This window comes from Atheta coriaria, unplaced genomic scaffold, assembly GCF_025399875.1.
Source record: "Atheta coriaria isolate IRGN ID8LTWV9N9 unplaced genomic scaffold, Caltech_Dcor_3.1 hic_scaffold_2_pilon, whole genome shotgun sequence".
NCBI classification, from domain to species: domain Eukaryota; kingdom Metazoa; phylum Arthropoda; class Insecta; order Coleoptera; family Staphylinidae; genus Dalotia; species Dalotia coriaria.
In genome coordinates, this window is record NW_027045444.1 from 5,253,925 (window position 1) to 5,273,547 (window position 19,623).

Consider the following 19,623-nt stretch of genomic DNA (forward strand, 5'->3'; position numbering starts at 1 on the left):
TTGTTTAACGGCGTTGAGTCGTGACACGCTCGGTTTCAGCGCGTTATCAGCGATTTTCGCGTGGAATTTTTGAAAAACAAAGAAATTACGACGCCTACTGATAAATTGAGAGGTTTTTTGATAGTTTTTGTTAGTATTTTGTGCGCAAAAGACATAAAAACTAGGAAAATTAGTGAAAAGTTAGGTTATGTTAGGAAAAACATACAAAATAACTGAAATTTTTGTTAAAAACAAGAAAATTACTGCGTTTGATGATAAAATATCAAGTGGGAATTGATTTTGTAGAGTTTTTGTTGGTTTTTTATGCTTAAAAGACATAAAAATTGAAATTTTAGTCAAATTTAGGTTAATTTAGGTAAATCATACAAAATTTAGTGAAATTTTTGGAAATTTTATTGTTTATTGATAAAATATCAACTAAAAGTTGGCCCAATATAGTTTTTGTTGGTGTTTTGTGCTTGAAAGTCACAAAAACTAGAAATTTTGGTAAAATTAAGGTTATGTTAGGAAAAACATGCAAAAACAGTGAAATTTTTGATAAAAACAGGAAAATTACTGCGTTTAATGATAAAATATCAAGTGGGAATTGATTTTGGAGAGATTTTGTTTCATTTTGTGCTTAAAAGGCCTAAAAAGTTGAAATTTTAGTAAAATTTAGGTTATTTTAGGTAAATCACACAAAATTTAGTGAAATTTTTGCAAATCGCTTCGTTTATTGCTAAAATATCAACTAAAAATTGCCTCAGTATAGTTTTTATTAGTATTTTGTGCTAAAAAACTAGGAATTTAGGTTATGTTACTAAAAACATACAAAAACCACTTTTATAGAACATTTTAAACATATTTTAACATTCAAATCGACTTTGTGTGTTAAATTATGCGTTTCAAAACATTATTTGTTAACATATGTAAATTTCCAGCGATGATTCATGGAAATTCTAAATTTTAAACATTTTTACATATATGCCAACCATTTACACCACAATGTTTGCCACTGCAACGAAAAAAATGTGGTTCTATGTAAACCTCGTAAAAACCTACTGGAATTTGTACAAATTAAGCAAAACAATCAGAGGTAAGACAAAACTCCACATTCTGACAGAAATTTTAAGGTTACAAATGTCAAAAGTCATAACCTAACCTAAATCAAACATCATCAGTGCCATCATTGTAAATAACAATTGTGTATGTTGTTCTAACACAATATCTTGTCCGAGAAATTCATTATCTAATCATTTGTGTACACTACAATTGTAATTAATGAAGCGTTTAGCGCGTGTGTGCATTGAAAACGATTCGCGTTGCTGTTCGTATCGAATCGTGTGTATTCAGTTGCGAACGATGCGCCGTTGAAGAATGGCGTCGTCTCGCTGCAGCTCGCCGGACGACGACGGCTACAAGCGTTTCACCGAAGAAGCGCATCATACCTACGGCACAGACACACAACGTATGTATCTAACAACAAGACAAAACATCAACAACACAAATATTTATATTCTCTGTGGAATAATTTAATCAAAACTGCGTAAAACTGACGTGAAACTGGAAAAAACTAGCGAGATGCAGACACGATCAGAGGTTATGTGCGGATGTCATTTGTTCGGATCGATTGTTTACATGCCTCTGCGCGTGTAGTTCAACACTCGTGATAAAACAGTAGAGGCTGATAATAAAAATTGTTAAATATTTGTATTGTGGCAGTGTAAGTGTGTCTACTGTACACAGAATGTACGCTTGGTGAGTCATATCGTCATGTGATTACGTTGATGTGTTTATGGAAGCAAATATGCATATACTGAGTGTTGTGGTAATTATAGTTGGTGGATTTAATTTTTTTTGTTGTAGATGCTAATGCAATTGAGGAAATGGGGAGTGTTTCGGGACTCAGTCGCGATTCGGAGGCTGCGGATCATTGGGAGATGAATTATCATGAGGCGGCCATCTTTTTAGAGGTGAGTTGGTGGATTTTTAATGTTTTTAGTGTTTTTTGAGGTATTTTGACGGGAAAAAGTAGGGGAATTAAAGTTTAAAGGTTTAGAAGCTTAGATTTTAGTTGTTTATGTAGGTTATGATGGTTTTTGATGAGTCATCTGATGAATTTCATTGATATAACCTCAAAAAACATGATTTTTAATGTTTTTGGAGGTATTTTAAGAAAAAAATTAGGGAAATTAAAGTTTAAAGGTGCATAACCTTAGATTTTAGTTGTTTATGTAGGTTATATTAGTTTTTGATGAGTTATTTTATGTATTTCTTTGATTTAACCTCAGAAACATTGTTTTTATAGCTATTTTCAAGGAAAAAACACAAAAAATTGATGTTTTTAGGTTCATAACCTTAGATTTCATTCATATTTGTAAGTTATTGATGGTTTTGACCAGTTAATTCCTGAATTTCATTGATATAACCTCAAAACCGTCGTTTTACTCAATTTTAATGGTTTTGAACATATTTTCAAGGGAAAAGACAGCAGAAACTTAAGTTTAAACTCCAATTACTTCAATTGACATTCATATTTATAGGTTAAGTTAATTTTTATTAGTTATTTGATGTATTTTCTTGATTTAACCAGAAAAACATTCTTTTTGTAGCTATTTTCAAGGAAAAAACACGAAAAATCCAAGTTTAAAGATTGATAACCATCGTTTCCATTAATATTTATAGGTTATAATTGTGTCTGATGAGTTATTTCATGTTTTTCATTGATTTAACCTCAAAAAATAAACATTTTACTCATTTTAACCCAAACACAACTGTAAACACCCATAACCTAACGAATTCTAACCTCAAACACAATTTCTAACAATTTTCTGCTTTCAGGAAGGCGAAAACAATGAAAAATTCGACTCACACCCACGTCATCCATCAGCCCTACCCGCCTACCTCCTCGTACACAACAACTGGTACTATGGCTTAGATTTGTCCGCATCTCTTATTTTATTACTGCTGGCATTAGCTGAAGAACCCTCAGTTTCACGCTTTACTTTACCAGTTGGCGTGCATGGTACATTGGAATTAGTTGCCCTGGCTATTATTACCATTGAATTGGTGCTGAAACTGCAATGGATGGGTTATTCGACGCTGTTGAAACATAACCGCACCATGGTGAAGTCGATAGCGCTGGTTATAATGGCGCTGGAGGCTATGACTGTACTCGTGCGACAGGAGAGTCATTTTAGAGTGACGAGGGCACTGCGGCCGATATTCCTGGTGGATACGAGGGCGTGTGGGAACATGCGGAGATTCATTCGGCAGATATTTCAGTCGCTGCCGCCGATTTTGGATATGTTAGGGTTGCTGTTGTTCTTTGTGAGCAGCTATGCACTTTTAGGTTAGTATGCAATTTTATTTAGTTAAATTTAAGGTTTAAACAATTCATAACCTTAAATATGAATGTATATTGAGTGTTTGATAGGTTGTTATATGTTTTTCTTTGATATAACCTCAAAAACATGATTTTTTCAAGTTTTATAAGAAAAACAAGAAATATCAATGTTTAAGGGCTCATAATATTAGATTTTATGCATATTTATAGGTTAGTATTGGTTTTAATCTGATAGTTTATGAATTTCATTGGTATAACCTCAAAAACTATCGTTTTACTCATTTTTAATGGTTTTTAACATACTTCCAAGGGAAAAACAGCAGAAAATTAAGTTTAAACTCCAAATAAATTCAATTTACATTCATATTTATAGGTTATGATAGTATTTGATGAGTTATTTGATGTATTTCTTTGATTTAACCTCAAAAACATAATTCTTTTAGTTATTCAAGGGAAAAACACGAAATTTCAAGTTTAAAGCTTCATAACCTTAGATTTCATTAATATTTATAGGTTGTGATGGTTTTTGATGAACTTTTAATGTATTTTTTCGATTTAACCTAAAAAAACACAAGTTTTATTGATTTTCAATGGAAAAAACGTGAAAAACTTAGATTTACAGCCTCATAACCTCAATTAACCCTTATATTTATAGGTTATACTAATTCCTAATGAATTATTTTATGTTTTCTGTGAATTTAACCTTAAAATATGTTATTTTACATCATCTACCAAGTACTAATTTATAAATTTTCCATTTTAGGTTATTATCTCTTCAGTGATCACCATCGAAACCCATTCTTCCGCACCTTACCCGACAGCTTCGTCAGCATGTTCGTCCTCCTAACCACCGCCAACTTCCCCGACGTCATGATGCCCTCCTACGCCATCTCAAAATGGAACGCCATCTTCTTTATCTCGTACATCTCCACCGTCCTCTACGTCCTCATGAATCTAATGCTCGCCGTCGTCTATGAAACATTCACCGGCATCGAAAAGGACAAATTCCGCAAACTCCTCCTACACAAACGCAAAGCATGCAAACTCGCCTTCCGCCTGCTAGTATCCAAACAGGATCCCGAAGGTATAAAATTCAAACAATTCGAAGGCGTGATGCGGTATTATGCGCCGCGGAAAAAGGCGAGAGATGTCGTGTTGATGTTCAAACAATTGAACGCGTCCGGATCGGGGACAATGAGCGAGGAGGAGTTTATCGGGTTGTATGATGCGAGTAGTCTAAGATGGCACTTGAAGGACCCGCCGGATCCATGGTTCAGTGCAGCATGGCCGCCGTTGAGGATGTTTTGTCGTGCGGCAAGGAGATTGGTACTCTGGAAGTACTTTGAATACATTGTTTGTATGTGTTTTGTGTGTTTGAGGTTAGAAATGTGTTTTGTGATATTAATTGTTTATTGTTTTTGTAGATATTCTGATTCTGGGCAATGGCGTGGCTATGTTTATACGTGTAGCACAGTCGGCGGATAGTTTGGAGGAAAGTGCGACGAATTTCTGCAATTCGTGGGATACTTATCTGTTTCTTGCAAGTAAGTGATGAATTTTTATTGATTTTGATTGTGTTTGGAGGTTAGGTGAAGAAAATATAGGTTTTTATGTTGGTGTGACTTTAGTTTAGGGGTTTTGTGGTGAAGTTTTTAGGTTATGATGGTTTTAGGTGTGTTTTTTATGTATTTTTAAAATTTAACCTCAAAAAATTGTTTTTTGGTCAATTTTTGTTGTTTTTGAAGATATTTCAAAGGTAAAAGTAACAAGAACGAAGGTTTTAAGTGTTACTTGTTTATATTTATAGGTTATATTCATTTTTAATGAGTTATTTTATGTATTTCTTTGATTTTACCTTAAAAAACATCTAAAAACATTAATAATCATGCTTTTAAGGTTAAATCAAAGTAATACTTGAAGAAACTCATCAAAAACTATCATAACCTATAAATATGAATGTAAATTGAAATTATTCGAGTTTAAACTTAAGTTTTAGCTGTGTTTGCCCTTAGATATACGTTGAAAAGCATTAAAAATGAGTAAAACGACGGTTTTGAGGTTAAATCAATGAAATTCATGAATTCACTGATCAAAATCATTAATAACTTATAAATATGAATCAAATTTAAGGTTATGAGACTTTAGACTTTGGTTTTCGTATTTTTTTCTTGAAAATAGCTCTAAAATCTTCAAAAATTATGTTTTTGGCGTAAAATCAAAGAAATACATCAAATAACTCATCAAAAACCATTATAACCTATAAATATGAACGTAAATTAATGTTATGGGAGTTTAAACTTAAGTTTATGCAGTTTTTCCTAGGAAATACCTTCAAAAACATTTAAAATTGTTAAAAAATACGTTTTTGAGGTTAAATTAATGAAATTTATCATTTTTTCTACAAAAACACTAGTATAACCTCTCATAACCTCAATTCAACCATTTTTTCATAGTTTATACCAAACCTAACCTCTAATCTATAAATTTTCTGTTTTAGTCTTCCTCTTTGAAGCCCTCCTCCGAATAATCGGAATCGGCTGGACGCAATACACAGCATCCGGTTGGAACCTCTTCGACTTAGGCGTCACCCTCGCCGCCCTCTTCGGCTCCCTTGCCCTCCTCCTCAAACCCGACTTCACCGTCGTCGTAATCCTGCGCCCTCTACGCCTTCTCCGCCTCTTCAAACTAAAAAAACGCTACCGCGACATCTTCGGCACCCTAGTCCTGCTCTCCCCACTCATGTGGTCGACCGCCATTGTGATGCTCGTCATGTACTACTTCTTCGCCATTGTCGGCATGGAACTCTTCGCAAAATACGACTTACGCAACTGCTGCGCGAACACCACCGTCGAGGACTTCTTCCGCTACAACCCGAACATCGTCAACGGCACATCCGCCATTGGCTACTATTATTTAAACAATTTCAGCGACTTACTACACTCGGGCGTCACACTGTTTGAATTAACAGTCGTCAACAACTGGTTTATCATCATGGACGCCTTCGCATCAGTCACAAACTGTCAATATTCTAGGTTATATTTCATGTGTTTTTACCTATTCACGATGGTTGTGCTGACGATAGTCGTCGCGTCTGTTCTGGAAGCCTTTAGATTCCGTATTCAGTATAAGAAACAAACATCAAAACGTGACGAGGAGCAAATGTTGCATGAAGAGGTGCGAGTTGAGTGGAATTCACTAAATAACCAGATCCAGGAAGGAAAGTTCCTAGAACAGTTACATGGGGACTTTCATCGCGGCGGTGTTACTTATTATGTTGGTAGGAGGCCGAGGACTCGCGATGTACTACAGCGCCGGATGTATATCGCGGAGATTGAGAAGTGGTTGGTTGAGGCGGACATCTTGGAACGCGGGATTGATTTTACCGAGGTGACTGAGTCGATGGTGGAGGCTAGCTTGGTTGATTCCGAATCATAATTCCATGTGTACTAGGGTAATACTCATTGATTGACGAGATTTTTTAGGTTAGGTTAGTGATGTAGGCAATGTAGGCTTCCATATCCACGAAAATACCTCGAACGCATGAGATTCAACAACCAAACACGTACAAATACGTTATGATAGTGTCTAAGGATTAATTACGCACTTATTTATGTTCTGAAACCACGTGATGTTAACTTTATTGGTTAAATTTTAATTCGAAACAAATTATTTTAGGTTATATTTAGTTTTTAGTGAATAACTTTTGAACTATTAGGTTTGGAACGATAATTCTTTCGGGAGATGATTCAGAATTAAATTCTACGTCTTTTGATATGAAATTATTTATTTATATTTAATTATTTATAAAGTTATAAACAAAATTGTGGAAAAAATAGGTAAAAAATATTTTTATGGTGGAATTCTTTATTTTATAAGATGTAGAATTTAATTCTGAATCGATTGCTGAAAGAATTATTGTTGTAACTTTTTTAGTTTAAAAGTTATTAACAAATTAGTTTAAAAAAGTGAATTATTTCGACTTTTGCACTCAGAGATCTAGAAAACTGAAAATATTATTAATTTTAGAACAAATAGAACAATTATTAATATATATTTAGTTGTTATCACGCGAATAATGATAAATTAGCGTTATTTAGCAACAAAACGCAATTTTCGTAGTGTAATTGTATTAATTTATCGTAAAAGTATTAACAAACCAAAAATATAAACCAGCATATAAACAATCAAAACATTACCGCACCTAAAAACATAATATTTATTGTAAATTTGTTTAAATTAATATTTTACATTAATATTTGTTAAGTATACACCTTCTTACGGTGTATAAATCAGTGCGAGAATTGAAGGTTGCGCGCAGTGATAACGTTTTAATCGATTGGTGATTGTGCGGTTGGAGTATTTGCGCCGCGGTGCGGCAGTGATAAGGAGACGGAGACGTTGACGAGGATAATTCCATCATGTAAGTTTTAAATTATTTATTTTGTTGGTTTTATGATGGTTTTTGGAGAAGAAAATTGTTTTGTTTGGTTGCTATGACTACAGAAAGTTTTTATTTTTTAGTTTTTTGGGCGTAACTTTTTTTTAGTTGATGTTTTTGTTGTGTTTTTTGAGGTTTTATGTGAGGAATTTAATTGTGAATAGAATTGGAAAGTTTTATGGATGTGGTTTGAGTGGTTTTTGAGTAATTGATTAATTACTGGGTAAAATCGTGGTTGGGGTGTGATTAGTTGAGGTTATTGTGTTTTTGTTTAGTTTTTTGATAATTATTCGGAGATTAAATTAGGTACGGTGATTATTTTAACTGATAATGATTATGAATTAAATTCTGTGTCGATTTATGTTTAAATAGTGCTTATTTTAGTTTTGTTTAATAAGTTATATGCAAAAAATGTCCAATTGGCACGGTTTTTGATAAAGTTTTGGTTTTTTGTTAATAACTTTTTATTTATTTTATTTATCGGCATACTTCTTTTGGTATTATGTGCAGAATTAAATACTGATAAGATTAGGAAAGTTTTATTGATTTGGTTTGATTGGTTATTGAGTAATTAATTAATTTCTGATAAGAAACACAGATGTGATTGGATTAGTGGAGGTTAGTAGAGTTTTGTTGAGATTTTTTGCTAATTATTCAGAAACTAAATGATTATTTTGACTGATATTGATTTAGCATTAAATTATGCTTCGGTTTATGTATTAATAGTCAAAATTGAAGTTTTGATTAAAAAGTTATAGATTGAAAATGTTCAATTTGCTTTTTTTGATAAATAATTGATAAATAATTAGTTTTTTGTTAATAACTTTTTATTTAATAATTTTCTCTTCAATTTTATTTTGGTTTTATTTGTAGAATGTAATATTCATTAGATTTTGAAAGTTTCATGGCTGTAGCGTGATTAGTTTTCGAGTAATTAATTATTTACTGTGCAAAAACACCGATGCACACAGTTGTGCGAGGTTAGTAGTAGTATCGCCAAGTTATTTGTTAATTAATCGAATACTGAAGTAATTATAGTCATTATCCGAATTGATAATGATTAAGAATTAAATTCTACACTGAATTATGTATAAATTTTGCAAATTGCAGTTTTGTTTAAAAAGTTACTGGCAATAACCAAAAGTTTTCAACCAAATTTATGTTTTTTGTTAATAACATTTTATTTATTTAAAGAATCCACAAATGTTTTTAACTGTATATTCAAAATTTATCATTGGATAGATTCTAATAGTTTCATGCATCTGCCGTGATTAGTTTTTGAGTAATTAATTAATTACTGTCGAAAAACAGTTGCAGTTTATTGCGCGGGTTAGGAGTGTTTTATAGAAGTAATTTGTTAATTATTCAAAGACTAAAGTAGTTACACTGATTATTCCGACTCAAAATGATTCCCAAATATACTCCGCATCTAATCACGTCAAAATTATACACATTACAGTAATCTATAAAAAGATACACCGAAAAATTCGCTGAAATTTTGTCAAATTTAGTAAAAATTCTGTCGATTTTTTTGCTATACTCGGTATATTTTTGTACACAAACAGTATTGTCGAGTGAAATCAGACGATTCATTGTTCGCATCAACAATGCAACGAACAAAACAACGCAAAACTATTTCGTATTCACTACAAACACTCAAAAAACGAAAGTAATTCCATACTTCAAACTTCAAACTCCAATTAATTTCTCGATTTCACAACCAAACAACACAACAACAAATCTTACTTTTTTACTTCTAATAATCAATTATTAATTATTTATTAATTAGTAATTAATTATCAAATAATTATCAATTTGTTATCTCTTATCAGTTAATATCAAAGTAATTAATTAATTTTAATCATTTTAGTTTAGTTGTTTTGTAGGCTTATTAGCACCGCGTCACGCTTGTTAGCCAGCAGGTTACGGCGGTTTATTCCTGCTACTCCCGTTATCCTCTAGTTACTAGAGTCTAGTATATGCCTGCGTCCGTTCCGCATTCAGCATATTTCAGAAATAACCACAAACCACCGGCCGGCGAGGTGAGGCTCAACGTGACAACGACAAATCGCGCCTCAAAATACCCGCGACACACATTCCCCACCGTCGAAATAAAAACATATCATAATAAATACCGTTTATTTTTAGGCTGTGATTAAGAAATTATGTCATCACATGTTAAACAACGCCTTCTGTAATACGATTTGTTAGTTTTGCGTGTAATTAGGGCTGTACAAATTAGCCGGCCAAGCCGGTTAAGGAAGTTAACCAGGCTAATTAGCTGGCTGACTACTCGGCTTAGCCGGTTAACCGAAATTAGCCAGGCTAATCAGCTAAAGGCTAAACCGGCCAATTGGTTAATTTTATATTTTATACAATATCTGTTCGGGCCAAGTCCGACAAACGTATTGATAACGCGGCGAATTGTTATGCAAATGCAAATGCAAGTGATTTGGAAACAAAGATATTGTATAAAATATAAAATTAGCCAATTGGCCGGTTTAGCCTTTAGCTGATTAGCCTGGCTAATTTCGGTTAACCGGCTAAGCCGAGTAGTCAGCCAGCTAATTAGCCTGGTTAACTTCCTTAACCGGCTTGGCCGGCTAATTTGTACAGCCCTACGTGTAATGTTTACTTGTAATGTTTATCAAAGTTTGGTTGCTCATAACTTTTTATAGATTATTGTAATGTGGATAATTTTTATATATTTAGATGTATGGGTTATTTATGAATCATTATCTGGCAGAATATTTGTTTTAACTTGATTAGTTTAGGAATTATTAACAAAAAACATCAACAAATCATGGTTTTGTGTTGTGTGGTAGGTGGACTATGAGTGTTTTTATACAGTAATTAATTAATTACTCGAACACTAATTATGGTGCAGTCATAATTTTCACAAAATATATTCATTATTAAATTTGGCGTATATTAACGGAGAAATGATTAAATTTAAATAATTATTTCAAAAGTTATTAACAAAAAACTAAAATTTTGTTAAAATTATGCAAAATTTTACTTTTTTATTTATAACTTTTTATAAACTTTGATATTTTATATATTGTTGATAAGTTTACATGCAGGATGAAATTATGAATCGTTATCAATTTGAATATTTATTGTAACTCAATTAGTTTTTGAATTATCAACAAAAAACTACTCAAAAGCATGCTATGCACTCATTACTACTTGACATCAATGTTTTTATTTAGTTTTTTGTTAATTACTAAAAAACTAAACAAGTTACACCTACGATTCAACTAATAATCTCTTCAGAATTAAATTCTACATCCCCTGATACAAAAAATAAACAAATTAATTCAATAAACAAAAAGTTATACTCAAAAAACTAAAAAAATCCACAATTCAAATTTCCTATCAATTTTTCCGTGATAAAAACGCGTCAACCACAGGCAATTAACGTATTAATAACTGTTAACAACAATTATAAACCCATCCACGTCCACATGTGTCACTATAACTTCAGTTACGCGTCATTCCATCGCGTATCATTTATTCCTCAAACTTTATTATTTTATTACTGAGCGTGAGCGCGTGTTGGATGTGGTTTTGTATCGGACGTGCGTCGATAGATAACGGTACAATGTGTTACATAAACATCTGCATATTCCACATAGTCTTCATTCTACGCGGCTGCATTTCCAACGCCTGGCTGAGAAATAATAAAACAATATAATGAGTTCGCGTGCATTTCTCTGCAGCCAAGGTTACTACTGTTGCCAGTTAGTGTTTCATGCGCATACTTTACGCGGATTTTTAGTGCTTAGGTTTATGTTGTGATATGTTAACTGGTAGACACTTGACTAAAATATTTTTCTTGCTGGTTTAAATGTCATGTGTCATATTAACACGTTGTATGGAGAATAAGTAGATTGTTTTTTGTGAATTGTGAATAGAGTAAAGGTGATACAATGCGCATACAAAGTGATAATGATTCATAATTAAATTCTACGTTTAACTGTGTTTGAATGGGTTTGATTGTTATTTTTTATAAAAAGTTATTAACAAAAATTGAATTTATTGTAGCATTTTGGGAGAATTTTTAGTTTTTTTTTTTAGTTTTTTTGTTTATAACTTTTTGTTTATTTACTTAATTTGTTTATTTTTTAGGCTGGTAGATGTAGAATTTAATTCTGACGAGATTATTGTTTAAATCTAAGATGTAACTTGTTTAGTTTTATAATTATTAATAAAAAACTAACTGAAAACATTGATGATGAGTAATTTGAGTGCATAGCATGCATTTCAGTAGTTTTTTGTTGATAATTCAAAAACCATTTGTGTTATCATAAATATTCAAACTGATAATGATTTATAATTAAATTTCTTGTTTAATTATGTTTAAATTTAATAGATTACATTTTTCGATCAAAAGTTACAAGCAAAAAACCTTTTATCGCAAAATTTTGGCAAAACTTTTAAAATGTTTAGTTTTTAGCCTGTAACTTTTTGTTTATAACATTAATCCGCCTATTTTTCTTATCAGTGCATGCAGAATTTAATACTGAATAGGTTGTGATGAAAATCACATCTGTCAAACGTTTACTTTTTACATAATTAACAAAAAACTAGCGAAAAACATGATTTATTAAGCAACATGTTATGCATTATAATTAGTACTGTCGCAAGTGGTCATATAATTTCTATAGGCACATGCGACAATACTTATGCTACTTCTTAATATAATTTTTTGGTACAATACATTTGCATATAGTTAGTATTGTCGCCCGTAACCATATAATTTCAATAAGCACATATGACAATACCAACCATACATACATTACTTCTCACATTTATCTATTTAATATCTACTATTATTTATTTACATCATTACTTTTCTCTTTACAGAATGTTTAACTTTATAAAAAAATCCGGCGACAAAGACGCCGACAAAGTCTCTTCAGAATTAAATTCTACATCCCCTGACAAAAAACAAACAAATTAATTCAATAAACAAAAGTTATACTCAAAAACTAAAAAATTCCACAATTCAAATTTCCTATCAATTTTTCCATGATAAAACCCGTCAACCACAAACAATTAACGTATTAATAACTGTTAACAACAATTATAAACCCATCCACGTCCACATGTGTCACTATAACTTCAGTTACGCGTCATTCCATCGCGTATCATTTATTCCTCAAACTTTATTATTTTATTACTGAGCGTGAGCGCGTGTTGGATGTGGTTTTGTATCGGACGTGCGTCGATAGATAACGGTACAATGTGTTACATAAACATCTGCATATTCCACATAGTCTTCATTCTACGCGGCTGCATTTCCAACGCCTGGCTGAGAAATAATAAAACAATATAATGAGTTCGCGTGCATTTCTCTGCAGCCAAGGTTACTACTGTTGCCAGTTAGTGTTTCATGCGCATACTTTACACGGATTTACGCGGATTTTTAGTGCTTAGGTTTATGTTAACTGGTAGACACTTGACTAAAATATTTTTCATACTGTTTTAAATGTCATGTGTCATATTAACACGTTGTATGAAGAATAATTAGATTGTTTTTTTCTTTTGTGAATTGTGAATAGAGTAAAGGTGATACAATGAGCATACGAAGTGATAATGATTCATAATTTAATTCTACGTTTAATTGTTTTTGAATGGGTTTGATTGTGATTTTCTATAAAAAGTTATTAACAAAAAATGAATTTATTGTAGCATTTTGTGAAAAATTTTAGTTTTTTTTTTTAGTTTTTTGTTTATAACTTTTTGGTTATAACATTTATTTTTTGTGCTGGCAGATGTAGAATTTAATTCTGAAGAGATTATTGTTTAAATCATAGTTGTAACTTGTTTACTTTTTAAATAATTAACAAAAAACTAACTAAAAACATTGATGATGAGTAATTTGATTTGCGTAGCATGCTTTTAAGTAGTTTTTTGTTGATAATTCAAAAACTAATTGAGTTACAATAAATATTCAAACTGATAATGATTTATAATTAAATTCTTTGTTTAATTATGTTTAAATTAAGTAAATTATACTTGTGTGTCAAAATTTACAAGCAAAAAATCTTTTTGTTGCAAGATTTTCTCGAAATTTTTAAAATGTTTAGTATTTTGGTTATAACTTTTTGTTTATAACATTAATTTGTTTATTTTTTGGGTCAGTGGATGTAGAATTTGATTCTGAAGAGATTATTAGTTGAATTATAGGTGTAACTTGTTTACTTTTTACGTAATTATTAAAAAACTAACTAAAAACATTGATGATAAGTAATTTGATTTGCATAGCATGCTTTTAAGTAGTTTTTTGTTGATAATTCAAAAACTAATTCAGTTGCAATAAATATTCAAACTGATAATGATTCATAATTAAATTCTTTGTTTAATTATGTTTAAATTAAGTAGATTATGTTTTTGTATCAAAAGTTACAAGCAAAAAACCTTTTTTATTGCAATTTCGTAGAAATATTTTAAATGTTTAGTTTTTACCCTGTATCTTTTTGTTTATAGTAGTAATCCGTTTATTTTTCTTATCAGGGGATGCAGGATTTAATATTGAATAGATTGTAATTAAAATCACATCGGTTAAACAATTACTTTTTCCGTAATTAACAAAAAACTAGCGAAAACATGGTTTCATCTATGAATAGTTATATTAAGCAGCATGTTTTGCATTATAATTAGTACTGTCGCACGTGGTCATATAATTTCCATAGACACATGCGACAATACTTATGCTACTTCTTAGTATAATTCTTTGGTACAATACATTTGCATACAGTTAGTATTGTCGCTTGTAACCATATAATTTCAATTAGAACATATGACAATACCAACCATACTTACATTACTTCTCACATTTATCTATTTAATATCTACTATTATTTATTTACATCATTACTTTTCTCTTTACAGAATGTTTAACTTTATAAAAAAATCCGGCGACAAAGACGCCGACAAAGTAGATGTTGAAAAGAGGTATAATATATGTGAAGGATAAGTGCGGAAAATGGTTTATTGGTAGGTTATTTTGTTTTTATAGTGAAAAAATTGTTTTTTTTGTGGGTTTTTGAAGGTTTTTTGTGGTTTTTAGGTGGTAATTGTTAGGGGAAAAATCTGAAATAATTCATAGGGATAATTTTAGGTTAGGACTAGAGTTTTCCATTAAGGGTTATTGTTTAAAAATTGTTTATAACAAAGTTATAGAGGTTTTCATAGTGAAAAATGCGTTTTTACGTATTTTTTCAAAGATTTTTGGCGTTTTTAGCAATAATTGTTAAGAATAAAATCTGAATTAATTCATAGGGGTAGTTTTAGGTTAGGACTAGGTTTTCCATTAAGGATATTTGTTTAAAAGTTGTTTATAACAAAGTTATAGGGTTTTTTTGAGTGAAAAAAGAGTATTTTTATATTTTTTCAAAGGTTTTTCGGTGTTTTTAGCAATAATTGTAAAGAATAAAATCTGAATTAATTCATAGGGGTAGTTTTAGGTTAGGATTAGATTATCCATCAGGGATTATTGCATAAATGTTGTTTATAACAAAGTTACAATTGTTTTTATAGTGAAAAATGCGTTATTTTTTCGATTTTTTCAATATTTTTACGTTTTTCGCAATAATTATTAGAGAAAAAATCTGAAATAATTCATAAAGGTAGTTTTAGGTTAGGACTAAAGTTTTCACCAATGATAATTGTTTAAAAATTATTTATAACATAGTTATAGTTGTTTTTATACAGAAAAATGCGTTATTTTGACGATTTTTCAATATTTTTGCCTTTTTAGCAATAATTATAAGAAAAAAATCTGAAATAATTCATAGGGGTACTTAATAATAAGGACTATAATTCCCATCAAGGATAATTCCAAAACAATTACTTCATATAAAAGTTATAACAATTTTTCTGCAAAAAATGAGAAAATTTTAAATTTTTAATGTTTTTTTGTTAATAACTTTAAAACTAATACTCATAAACGCAAATCCTTTACACAGATTATTACTAGGATATTTATTAACATTCCTACAAAAATTCATAATAATCTACCCGTTACTTTTTCTATAATCTCAAATTTTTACTTAATTTTTCTTAATTTTTCACTGTTTCTCTTTCCAGATGGTCGCGAACACCTAATTTTGACGAAATAGACCTCCCCTTACCTCCCATTATCCCCTGGAGTTACCAAAACCACGCGTCCTCACCGTGGCAAGGCAGAAACCGCCCCGAAACGACTTTGGTTTCTCGCTGCGCCGCGCCATGGTCCTCGAACGCGACGCGAACAACGCGAATCAGGTCACTATGAAGCCGGTGATCTTCGCCGAGCCGGGCACGATGGTGCAGCACAACAACGAGACGGGACTCTTGCCGGGCGACAAGCTGCTGGAGGTGAATAATATCGGCGTGGAGGAGAAGAGTCGCGAGGATATCATTGATTTGATCAAGGCCAGTGGGGAAAGTGTTACGCTGATGGTAAGTGGAATTAAAACTATGTTTTTGCTTGTAACTTTTTATTAAATATTCTTATCAACACAAAATATTCATAGTTAAACGTAGAATTAAATTCGGAACAATTATTTATAAATATAATTATTGTATCTCTCATAATTTTTAACTTATCAACAAAAAACATAAAAAATTTTTTTGCAATTTTACTCAACTTTTCATTAATAACTAGAAAAATATTGGGAATTTGATTATTATTTTAGTAGAAATTGATTTTATGATAAATTCTAGTATACAATAGTGAAGGAAATTGTTAAGATTCAATAATTATTTAAAAGTTGGTTATATGAAAAACGAAATATTATTAGAAAATTTAGCGCAAAAATTTAAAAAAGTGTTTAAATGTTTTACGTAAAATTAAATTCTGAACAAACATTTATAAACATAATTATTGTATTTTATAGTTTATAAATTATCAACAAAACATAAACATTTCACGTTTTCTTCCATTTTAGGCTGTCCAGCCAGTAGCAGAATTGAGTGAATTGAGCCGCCGGTCGACGCACGACGGACGGGAAATGATACTAGACGATAACAACATTAAATCTGGCACACTCAGGCGCTCCGGAAGTCGAAGATTCAACAAAACAACGACTGTAAGTACCCGAATCCTACTTACACCCACGAAATCCACGAAATAACTCAATTTTCAAGCGAAAAAAGAACTTAAACTGATGCATATTTAGGTGTTAGTTGTTTTAATAGTCGATAGATTGTTGGCGCAATCAAACCGGAAGTGCAAATAGGCGCCGTCGAGCGAAACGTGCATGAATATTCAATTGTTCATTCATTTCGCGCTCGCTAGTGGCGAAATACCGCTGCGCAACGAACGTTTCTAACTGTTTTCTGCGCGTTTACGTCTTCCACGGTGCTGATGGTGGTGATATTTGTGTTGCTATGGCAACCTTTCACCTCTCACCGCTTGATATTTGGATATTTAACTTTCTATTTCACTTTTGTGTGCGTTTTAAGTTTTTGACTAGGTTTTAGTTTATATTTGTACTTGGGTAACCTTAGCGTAAGTGTATGTTTGGTTGCCTATGTTGAATGTATACTTTTGTGGTATGTATTTGTATGACACTCGAGTCGCCCACATTTCTTAACCGTCGATGACTGTGTAGAGTGTAGAGTTGTTGAGTGGCGAGAGTGGAAGAACACCACAGGCGAATAATTAACTGTGGAATTTCACTTTACATCAGCGTGTTTACATGATTTACATCATTTGCATCTCGAGAGCGGCGAGTGTGTTGCGCTTGCAACACACGACGCACGTTTAATACTGACTGACTGCATGTCATTGATTTGCGGCCATCTTGAAACGCATGTTAATAAAGTTTTGTTAATTACTTGGAAATTAAGTGTGATAGAGACGTGATTTTTGCAGAGTATATGATGTGGTTAATATAGGTTGGGTTAGTTAAGATAGATTTGTAATTAATGGAATATTTCAAAAGTTATGCGCGAAAAAGTAAAATTTTCTGTTTTTTGTTTATAACTTTTTATAGAAAATTATATTTTGTTGTTTGTTGTTTTTGTGTTCTGATGCAGGATTAAATTCTGAATCATTATAAAGTTGAATTGTTATTGTAGCTCAATTAGTTTTGGAATTATCAACAATTAACTGCAGCAGAACGATGAATAACAGTGGTTTTGTACAGAAATTAATTAATTACTCGGAAAGTAATTATGTTGCACTTATCATTTTCTCAGAATATATTAACTATTAAATTCTTTATCCAGGAATGCAAAAATGATTAATTTTAAATATATATTTCAAAAGTTATAAACAAAAAACTAAAATTTTGGGAAAATTTTGCAAATTTTTATATTTTTTATAACTTTTGATAAAAATTTATATTCTTTACTATTTTGACATATTTTGATGCAGAATTAAATTCTGAATCATTATCAGCTTGAATATTTATCCTAACTCAATTAGTTTATGAATTATCAACAAAAAACATGAACAAAACATAATCGGCTGCAACACAAACAACAGTACTGTGTTTTTATGCTGTAATTAATTAATTACTCGAAAACTAATTGCGCTAAACTCATAATTTTTTCAAAATATATTAATTATTAAATTCTGCACATACTAAAGCTAAAATTGGTAAATTTAAATAAGTATTTTAAAAGTTATAAATAAAAAAACTAAAATTTTGTGAAAAATACGCAAAATTTTACATTTTTACGTCTAACTTTTTATAAAAAATTATATTTTTAACAATTTTGGCATATTTTGATGCAGAATTAAATTCTGAATCATTATCAGTTTGAATATTTATTGTAACTCAATTAGTTTATGAATTATCAACAAAAAACTTCATCAAAACACAATTGAATGAAATACATCGAAATATACTGTGTTTTCGTTCAGTAATTAATTAATTACTCAAAAACCAATCGCGATACACTTATAATTTTCACAAAATATACTAAGTATTAAATTCTGCACATACCAAAACAAAAATTAAGAAATTTAAATAATTATCTTCAAAGTTCTAAGCAAAAAACATTGAAAAAAACTTATTTTTCGCATAAATTCTCCAATCTGTCAATATCGCCCGTATTCATTCATGAATCAAGCCCGAATAAAATTATCTCGTTATGCGCCCACGTGACATGCAGATTTTTACGTGTTGGCTGCGTCCACCACCGACGCAAATGTGCTGATGGTGGTGATATTTGTGTTGCCATGGCAACCTTTCACCTCTCACCGCTTGATATTTGGATATTTAACTTTCTATTTCACTTTTGTGAACGTTTTAAGTTTTTGACTAGGTTTTAGTTTATATTGGTACTTGGGTAACCTTAGCGTAAGTGTATGTTTGGTTGCCTATGTTGAATGTATACTTTTGATGTATTTGCATGACACTCGAATCGCCTACGTTTCTTAACCGCCGATGACTGTGTAGAGTGTAGAGTTGTTGAGTCGCGAGAGTGGAAGAACACCACAGACGAATAATTAACTGTGGAATTTCACTTTACATCAGCGTGTTTACATGATTTACATCATTTGCATCTCGAGAGCGGCGAGTGTGTTGCGCTTGCAACACACGACGCACGGTGAATACTGACTGCATGTCATTGATTTGCGGCCATCTTGAAACGCATGTTCATAAAGTTTTGTTAATTACTTGGAAATTAAGCGTGACAAGCGCGTGATTTTTGCAGAGTATATAATGTGGTTAATTTAGGTCAGGATAGTAAAGACAGATTTGTAATTGATGGAATATTTCAAAAGTTATGCGTAAAAAAGTAAAATTTTCTGTTTTTTGTTTATAACTTTTTATAGAAAATTATATTTTGTTATAAGTTGATGTGTTCTGATGCAGGATTAAATTCTGAGTCATTATCACGTTGAATGATGATT

At 31.2% G+C, this 19,623-nt stretch overlaps 1 protein-coding gene and 1 long non-coding RNA gene across 4 annotated transcripts; both read left to right on the plus strand.

Annotated features, from left to right (window-relative positions):
• The first annotated feature begins 866 nt into the window (after window positions 1–866).
• On the plus strand, window positions 867–7,515 carry LOC135803464 (two pore channel protein 1-like). 3 transcript variants are annotated; one of them, XM_065317084.1, is made up of 6 exons: window positions 867–1,075; window positions 1,846–1,952; window positions 2,821–3,331; window positions 4,089–4,682; window positions 4,750–4,869; window positions 5,823–7,515. In XM_065317084.1, the coding sequence occupies exons 1-6, from the start codon at window positions 964–966 to the stop codon at window positions 6,758–6,760; spliced, it is 2,382 nt and encodes a 793-aa protein (XP_065173156.1). In that variant the 5' UTR covers window positions 867–963; the 3' UTR covers window positions 6,761–7,515. The 3 variants fall into 3 exon arrangements, with proteins under 3 accessions (XP_065173156.1, XP_065173158.1, XP_065173159.1); XM_065317086.1 differs by lacking the exon at window positions 867–1,075 and adding an exon at window positions 1,132–1,447; XM_065317087.1 differs by lacking the exon at window positions 867–1,075 and adding an exon at window positions 1,532–1,737.
• A 94-nt stretch (window positions 7,516–7,609) lies between these two features.
• On the plus strand, window positions 7,610–12,679 carry LOC135803468 (uncharacterized). Its single transcript, XR_010550820.1, has 2 exons — window positions 7,610–7,745; window positions 12,633–12,679. It is a non-coding gene; the product is annotated as an uncharacterized lncRNA (long non-coding RNA).
• Window positions 12,680–19,623: the final 6,944 nt, after the last annotated feature.

What these genes read in the sequence shown, in the direction of transcription:
- LOC135803464 (XM_065317084.1), top strand. Translation starts at nt 964, where the DNA reads ATGCCAACCATTTACACCACAATGTTTGCCACTGCAACGAAAAAAATG. An exon ending in AGGCGGCCATCTTTTTAGAG is followed by an intron (nt 1,953 to 2,820) that starts GTGAGTTGGTGG and finishes TTCTGCTTTCAG; the next exon opens with GAAGGCGAAAACAATGAAAA. An exon ending in TACTTATCTGTTTCTTGCAA is followed by an intron (nt 4,870 to 5,822) that starts GTAAGTGATGAA and finishes TTTCTGTTTTAG; the next exon opens with TCTTCCTCTTTGAAGCCCTC.